Source organism: Coffea arabica, chromosome 2c, assembly GCF_036785885.1.
Source record: "Coffea arabica cultivar ET-39 chromosome 2c, Coffea Arabica ET-39 HiFi, whole genome shotgun sequence".
Lineage (NCBI taxonomy): Eukaryota > Viridiplantae > Streptophyta > Magnoliopsida > Gentianales > Rubiaceae > Coffea > Coffea arabica.
The window spans coordinates 17,057,748-17,066,867 of NC_092312.1; the positions used below are offsets into that span (position 1 = coordinate 17,057,748).

The following is a 9,120-nucleotide window of genomic DNA, read 5'->3' on the forward strand; positions in this document are numbered from 1 at the left end:
GTTTTTGGGTGTTCGAGTACGATATTATTGATGTCCATGTTTTGGTGCAAGGAACTCCGCGTATAGTCCATTAGTTGAATTCTGAAGAAAGAAACTCTCTGAATCACTCTGCAGAATATGAGCATTCTATTCTATTATGGATTAACAATTCATTTTTTAATAGTAATTCCTATTTTATGACGCCACGGTTTCTTTTTGTCCGAGTGATGATGATGGACTCTCTTTATGTAGCTAGCTTGTAGTGTGAAACTGTGTGAATTCTCATCTTCTTCTGTAGTAATCAAATCTTTTAATTCATAGCACATTATTATTAAATAGTAGTTCTAGCAGTAGTGATATTGGTTTATCTTTCAGTTGAAGAAACCCAGGGAGAAGTTTCTGGTGGAAAAAAAAAAGGATGCCTTTTAAGACTGGGCAAAGACCAAACCTTCAAGTAGCTTTTGTCTTCCACAAGGAAAGGCGTTGGTCCGCCTATATTGCTTGACCGGCAATTTCGCGGTATTATTAAAACGAACAGATTCTCTACTTTGCTGCTCTGTTGATAAATTGACTTTTAAATCAGGAAGAAATAAACATATGATATGGTCCAAATTTGATTTTCATGTCAATTCTGTCATCAACTTTCTTGCTTGCAGATTCGTTAATTGAGGCCAGGGTGGGGTGAGGAATGCAATCATACGCCCTGAATGGGCTGTGCAGATTCCTAATTTGAATTTAATGATCATTCAAAGTCTTGGGTGTTGGGGAAGCATTATCCAATGTATTATTTTAACCAACCATCATCTATTGTAGGCCAAGATTATAATAATATGATTTGCGACTAACAACGCCCGTTGAGACACATTAATTATTATTAGCTTGAAAAAAAAAAAAAAAAAAAGAATCATCGAATCTTGTTCTAGTTGCTTACCATTTTTTGTCGTAAGATTAAAGTGAACATGCCTTTTTGTGTACAGTTCATTGCAGGTGAGAAAAAATTATGCGACATAATCTTCAGGCCTCAGCCAATTATACCTCAAAAGCTCAAGAGCAGCAGAGCACCCCTCTCGATTCTAATCGGTTCACCGGACCGGGCCAAAGCCGACTGGAAGGAAGTTTTCAGGCTCTTTCAAAACTTTTTTGACCGTGCAATCATCGAGTGCTCTCGTCCGGCCACATTCTTTTAAGTCCATCATCCCATCTTCAACTCTTCATAAAGAGCACGAAATTTCCCGACCTCAACATTTTATGGTAACTATCTACTCCTCTCTGCGCGTGTAGTAAACCGTGCGGTTTAAAACGGAGAGAGGCAACCCCCACCAAAGAACCGGTTCTTAATGGGTTAGGTTTTTAAATCATCTTTGGCAAACTGCAGTACTAATCTGTTGATGTTGTGCTTATCCATTCCAGACCAGATTGATGACAAAAAAAGCAGTCCCTTTCGATTTCACGAGACGAATAATAGCCGAAGAATCTTATAGACAGGAATATCACGAGAGATCCCACCTTGACAGTGCCCTTTTTACTGCACTACAATATTGGTTTTACAGTAGTAAAGTGTTAAAGAGTCTAGTAGGACGGTAAACGAGTTAAATCGAGTCGAGTTTTGGCCTAATCAAGTCGAGTCTCGACATAATTTTTTGAACTCGAGCTCGACAAGCTGACAATTTCAAGTTCGAGGTCGAAAAAAATAAAAAATAAATATTTTATTTTAAAAAAAATAAATAAAATAATTTTTTTTAATAAATAATAAAATATTAAGGATATATATATGTAATTTTATTATTAAAATTTAAAAAAAATAAAAACATATATATACTTAAAATAAAAAATAAAAAAATATATATATTCGAGCTCGCGAGCCGACGAGATTAATATTTTGAACTCGAGTTCGAGCTCAATTTCAATTCGAGCTTGACTCGACCGCTCACGAACGGCTCAATTCATTTGGAGCCCTAAGAGGCGGTTTGGATAATGGATTAATAATTTGAAAAGATGGAACCGTCCATTGATTGGCTCCTCCTAGCGGCTGCTAATCCTCCACTAGTGAGCAGTGAGATATTCGCTTGGATTCGTTGCGTCTTCAACTCAACTGCTCCTGTCTTTTCTTCTAGTTCTTATTATTATTATATTTATGGATGCCCAGGAGGGCGAACATACGCAGAGATTTGGCTGGACAAAGTTCATTAATTGTTCTGCTACATGCATAAAAAAAAAAAATACTAGTGGGTGGGATAGATAGCTTCTTGTTGTTAGTTGTTACTGCTCCACCGTACCTTGAAGCTTCCTTATGCACATTTTAAAATGGAATGAAATAATTTATTGATTGCGAATGTGCTTTGTAATTATGAATAAAAACAATTTGATTCTTTGTAATTGTAAATCTTTTCCCCTCCAAACGTTAACATTCTGCACCTACACTTATTCTTATAGCGTGGAGGGATTAACGGGGGGAAGGAAGTCATGAATTCCTTGCGAAGGATGCTATCAAGGGCAATACTACTAATTTTTTTGTAAAATTTTTTTTTCAAGTGTAAGTAGAAGAATTTGATTTCAAAATTCCATACTTACACTCTCTTATTTCATATCGTCCCATCCGTCCCTCTCTCTCCCAAGGACGATATTGCTAATATTGCCAGTTCAGGATCCTTTGACTCATCAGGTATCAGTTTTTGTCCCGCTTGATTAGCAAGTAATATACTACGATGTTTTCGTGGACATAATTATGTAACGAGACACCTAAAAATATCTCTAATAATCACTAAATGGTGTGTGAAAGGATGTCACACTCAATCCTCCGGATTACAAACTTTTGACATCTTCTCAAGTTGTTCAAATTAGTTCTTTTTTCTATTCCAATTTTTTTTTTTTTTTTTTTTTTGCAGGAAAAGGATAGTACGTACGAGAATCGTTGACGATGCCTTATTGCTCCATAACAGCCAGCCGAACGTGGAAGAATTTTGACGAAGTTGGGAGCTGGTGCATGATCTTTAAGTTTTGGTTCGATTCTTCCTCAGGCACCCCATCAACACAGGTCTACGTGCCTTATCTTGAAGTCTTGATTCGCATCTCCGGCTATTGCTTGATAAGCAAACAAGCGACGCATACATACGCACGTACGAGTTGGACCGCTTCCTCATTTGTCAGTTTCGATTGGAAGGAAAAAGAGAGAGAACATGCAAAGGCTAATGCATTTTGATTTTGCTCCTCCTTTTCCTTCTTTTCTTTCTTGTTTGGATCTTTTGATGCAAGGCATAATACATTTGCTAGAATCTTCGAGTCAAGGCGAGAGCAAAAGATCTTGGCATGACAAGACGAATCCCGTATTAAAAACTGGTGGGAGAGCAACTATTGAAATGTAGTACAACTGACTGATTAGTTTGGAGGATGTTGTATTGCTCATGTAAATCATGTATATTTTCTGTACTATTTGCTAGTCTCATTGTCGAAAAATCTCGACGCAACACAAAAGGCTACAGTAAAAATGAGACCCTCCTTTGTCTCTGGTTTGTCACTTTGCAGTGAAGAAGATTGCTGCTTTGCTTCATTTCAACCGTTGACATTGACCGCAAAGCGCTTTTATACAGTTTGTACTCGGAAAGTTCATTGTAAAATTTCTACCAACCACTATCATGTCTAAAGAATCAAATTCAGTAATTTCTATCATGTCTTGAGAAACCTTTTTGAAATTTTTGTAAAAAATTTATTATAATAATATAATATATATATATATATATAAAAGACAAAAAATATAATTAAAAACTATTTCAAAAAAAAGTCCGATTGTCACCAAAACTGACAATCAAACAGGACCTTTGGCTATCATTATTGTGTCCAAGAACAATCGGCACTCAGTCTCAGTGCTAATCTGTCTTCACTTTCACATTCTACAGTCACCTGGTCTTCCTCAGGGTTTGCTCTCCGTTTCTAAATTGGTATCTTAGTTTTTTTTAAAGTGTGTGTGATATAAAGGTATCAATCGGGCTTTTTTCGGCGAGCTTTAGTAAGCTCAATTTCGACATACAAATTTAGAGATTTTTGGATTCAAACTTTTGGATTTCGGATTCATATTATTAAAAGGTTCGGTTCACGTTTAGTGCACACTATTATATGAGTTTTGAGCTCAAATTAGATTTGATTCAAACTCATCATTAAATACATAATTTATATAAATTTATATATAAATTATTAACATTTTAGACCGTAATATGTATAATTATCGGTTATAGATATTATTTTACATATACAAGTATACTCATATATTAATCGGACTTTAATCAGGTCTGAATCTAGTATGATTCAAAATCGACTCAAATTTAATATTTAGACTCAAACTCTACTTGATTCAATTAAAGTTTATAAGCTTTTTCAGATCAAACGAGTCGAGTTCGGGCTAACCGAGCTCCGTTCACCGTCCTAAAGTGGTGTCTTAGTTAATTGACTTGTACGAAAAAAGATGGATCGGTATTCGTATTCAAGATGATTACTTTTTCATCCCCTTCATCCATTGATTACTCATGTATTGGCAAATTGGTTGGCCCAAGGAACATGTACCAGAAAGTACGTTTCGCCTTGGAAACATGGTCCGATCGTAAGGTTGGTCTGGCAAAGTGTTTCACGTATACTTTTCATTGAGACCACCTACTAATTAGCCGAACAAGATAATGGTACCTTTTTTTTTGGTCAAATATCAACTTCAATATATGGAAGATAATGGTACTTGCAAAAGCACCTTTTGTGTAGAACAAGTGACACCACAGAATACTCGAGTTTATGGGTGGAAAGTTAAGGATTTAAATTTTAAATTTTATTATTTTATCATTAATATGTAACTTTTTGAAATTTATACGAGTGCTGAGAACGTATATTTGGTCCGACGGTGATTCAATTTCTGTCGATTCCTTTTAAAATAAGTTAAAATAAAAGTAGATATTGTCTTCACGATTGATGGAAAAAAAAAAAAAAAAAGGGTTTAGAACAAGTGATAACATAACCTGTTTTTTTTTTTTCCCCTTTCTTTTTGAGGAAACGACATCACCTTCAAGTTTTCAACAACAAAGAGGGGACCTTTTTCGGTGCGAATTGAATAATGAGCTTCTAAGGCAAGGGGCAAAGATTAGTTTGCTTTTTCCACGTTAGACCGAGTCAAGCCAGCTCTAAATGGACAGACTTTTTCGCACTTTTCTCACATCCTACTCTAAATGTAGCTGTGGAGTTTTGGTGTGAACAGCCCAAGCTGCACCCCCCGCAGACAGAGACACAATCTTCGGCCCATCTGTATCCAATAATGCTAGCTAGGTTCATTAAAACGAGCCGAAATGGGGTGTGTTGAAATTGGGCGAGGCCTAAACTTCATTTAATTCAAAAGTGTCCAGCAGGAGATGGATAATGGGCTAGTTCTCCTCCGCCGATGATTTTGTCTGCGTCGTTACATGCAGAGAGAGACAAAAAGGAGGTAGAGCCACGTGTCATTGGTCTACAGTAGCTGAGACTACTAAGATCTCTCCTAGCCTTTAAAAAATGGGTCAAACCCATAACACAAGCAACGGTGGTCAGGTGTAAGAAAGGGGGGCCATTTTGGACACGGCATTTGTGGTATTAAATATAAAAAGTGGAAGATGCAGTTACTAGACTTGAGGAGAGAGCGGCAAATTCCCCGGCTCCAATAGCTCCGGCTGAGGCCTTAACCCCTTTCCCCCCCCCCCCCCCCCCCCCCCCCCCCCCAATCCCCCCGATAGAGTGACCAAATGCAATTTACATGAACTTGAAGCTGGGGAAGAAAAAGTAAGATTAGGGGATTTTGTTCTAAAACAAGATCAACCAGGAGAATATCTTCAAATTCATTGACATATATATAAACCAAAATGGCAAAGGCACATCCCGACGAGAAATATCAATTACAAGGATGTGTGACAATTCAAGATCAACGCTATAACAAGGACGTCATTGCTTGCGGCGCTAGCGGCATCAATGCCTTCAAATTCAATGCAGATGCACCTGCATTTGTGCCCAGAGCGCCCGTGCCAGCTCCTCCTCCAGCATCTGTGCCCGTTTCGGGCTATTTCCTTCCCTGTTTCCCAATTTTTGGTGGGACTAACGGGACTGATTGGTTATTTCTTGGTGACCAGGATACCATTTCCTTGGTTTCGAAATCCAATGCCACCTCGCCCACGCAGCAATCCAAACATGTTCTCACTGAGGAGCTTCAAAAGAAGATTATCAAGCAGGTTTTCTTCTTCTTTTTTTTTCCCTTCCATTTTTCTTTCTTTCTTTTTTTTTTTTTCTGGGCATAGCATTTCTTGTTGAGGGGTTTTTTTTTTCCGGAGATTAATGGAGCACTTTTTTTCTGTGTAATAGATGGAATATCAGTTCAGTGACATGAGCTTATTGGCAAATGATAACTTGGCCAAGCAGATTTACAAGGACCATGAAGGCTATGGTAAGGATCATCAATCAATAAATAAGACTTTGCTCCGCTTGTAGCATCCCGTATTAACACTATATATAATAGCTATATATACGTTTTCTGATTAATGCCCATTTGCAACAGTTCCAATAGCTAATGTTGCATCAACCAAGAAAATTAAGTCCTTCGTTGGTAGTAATCATCAATTGCTGGCACAGGCTCTTCGGGCCTCTACAAAACTGGTTGGTTCTTTTATGTTATTGCTCTGTCTTTTGCCCGAATACAACACAATAAAAGTAGCTACTGCCTTTCAATTGATCCTTTATCGAGTATATTAATACTTTTCTGCCTTTCAATTTCCGTGTTCCGCAACTAGGATGTAAGTAATGACGGTAAGAGGGTTAAACGTAAGGTGCCATTCACCGACAAAGTGAAAGAGGAGCTGCAGGTACGTACGAACCTGTTTTTCTCGGGTCTCTAATATCTCAATTTTCTTTTTTTTTTTTTCCGTTTTTTCCTGGGATCAAGGTTGTAATGGTTTGTTCACCTCTGTGTCATTACAGCTGCGGACTATTGTAGCTGAAAATCTACCTGATGATCACTCCCACCAAAACATAGAGAAAATTTTTAATGTGGCCGGATGGTGGGTTTTCAACCTCCTTTCCTTTCATCTATGGCAACATTACCGTAGCTCTAGTGCGCAATGGCATTAAATAGATGTATTTTTGTTCCGTCACAGCGTGAAAACGATTCGGATATGCCATCCTCAGGATCCTAATACTCGTTCGAAGGGAGATTTTATTATCAGTACTAAGGTACAGAAAAATCCAGTTTCGTTTGAATAGAGATGAATCTTCTTGATTGGACATTCAACAATGTGCTTGACTCTTGTGCTTTTTCTGGTGTGGGTCTCGAAAGCTTCATGCGTTAGTAGAGTTCGAGAATAGTGAATCAGCTGAGAGAGCGGTATGTTAATTCACTTTGACCTTGCTGTTGTAGTCTTTCTTCCTTTTTAGAAAATTTTTTTTGGGTCCTATTTTGCTCATTTTGCAGCATTTACCACCGGGATTTATCTCGTCAGGTTGAAAAACTCAATGACCAAAAGAATTGGAGAAAAGGCCTACGCGTCAGGTGCTTGCTAAGACGATCGGTACGTTTAATCAACCGGTTATTTGACTACCACATCTCTAATTCTTGTGTTCTTTTCCCCTACCACATGAATTTGAGGTTTCTTGTATAAATGGGACTTTTTGCAGCCAAAGTCCGTCCTGAAGAGCAAGAAGTCAGAGTTTGATGGTCTTTTAGATGACGATGAGACACCACCAGGATCCAGCGTAGTATCACCTGAACTATCTCCTCGCCCAATTATCTCGGATTCACCTCCAGAAAATAACGTTAGTTCCCTTCTTCTTATACCGCTGAAGTTTTTACACCTTGTTGGCAATTGAACTGAATGCCCATCTTCAACATAAAGCTCGGTTCATAAAATAGTATACTTGCATAAGCCACTTTGCCGTAGCCAATGCGTCCATAATCATCTTTCAACATTATGTATTACTATATCACAGTCATTCTTCGAGAACATCTTGGCGGTTTAATGTCCTCCGCGCATGCTAAAACAACCAGGGCACTGTTATTCTTGAAGCAAATGGCAGTGCAAAAGCTTATGATTTTTAGCTTTGATAATTTTTGTGAAGGGTTATGAAAGTTCAGGCGCATCAAAGACGAAAGCATGGAACAAAGGGCGTGGCAAACCTCGACACCGTCTTACCAGTAGTCACAGTGGGCGCGGCTTGCTCTCCTTGTCACCACAGTCGAATAACGGCATCTTCATCCTTGGAGAGGCACCATTGACAAGGCAAAACGCAAAGGGTCCTAAAATGCCAGACGGAACCAGGGGTTTTACCATGGGCAGGGGGAAGCCGATCAGTGTCTCTGTTCCCATCCAGACTTGTCAAGCTGTGGTGTAATTGATGCTTTTTCTACCCAATTTTGCAGCATTACCACTCTTAGCTAAGTGTACAAAAGTTTGGCAAATTTTTTTTTTTTTTTGGCTGGAGAGCTAAAGAAAATATAGTCAATCAACAATTGTACGAGGACTGTTCAGCCATCTACCAATAAGCACAGCTGCACGAATACATCATGGCATGCGAGAATCAAGATGATTACCAAGCTGCACCAAGGCTTTATTTATCTCAGCTTTCCCTTGGTTTGGGAAATATGTGTCTTAAGAAAATGATATTCCCTCCCCCTCTAATTGTGCCAAAAAATTTAAAAAAAAAAGAAGAAGAAGAAGAAGAAGAAGTTTGTGTTGTTCATTCTATTATTCTTTATGAGAATAAAAGATTGTATTTAATTTGTTTCCATAAAACATTATTGTTAATCTTTGAGAAATATAAGTTTCTCAGTTTTGTTCTCGTATCACAGAATGGCACATGCTGCTTTCTATACTAGCCAGAAATATATCATTTGCCTTTTATTGCTATATACTTCCGGTTGCTTTCAATGGGGGCTTGACGGGCAAAATGAATCGTTTTTCATCTAAACTTCTTTTGATTTCCCAATTTGCCATCTGGGCTTTATAGTTTTCTTCTCATCTAAACTTCTTTTGATTTCCCAATGTGCCATCTGGGCTTTATAGTTTTCTAATAAGAGTCCTACAGTTAATTATTCATCAAATTCTTGACACAGTTTTTCACGTAATATGCATGAAGATAGCAAATTTAAATTGATAT

The 9,120-nt window shown here is 37.9% G+C and overlaps 1 protein-coding gene across 1 annotated transcript; it reads left to right on the plus strand.

Annotated features, from left to right (window-relative positions):
• Positions 1–5,614: 5,614 nt before the first annotated feature.
• On the plus strand, positions 5,615–8,703 carry LOC113722492 (la-related protein 6C-like). Its single transcript, XM_027245794.2, has 10 exons — positions 5,615–6,206; positions 6,337–6,418; positions 6,530–6,627; positions 6,762–6,833; positions 6,949–7,028; positions 7,125–7,200; positions 7,304–7,351; positions 7,467–7,535; positions 7,642–7,779; positions 8,083–8,703. Exons 1-10 carry the CDS (start codon positions 5,844–5,846, stop codon positions 8,353–8,355), a joined length of 1,299 nt encoding a protein of 432 aa, XP_027101595.1. The 5' UTR covers positions 5,615–5,843; the 3' UTR covers positions 8,356–8,703.
• The last annotated feature ends 417 nt before the right edge of the window (positions 8,704–9,120 follow it).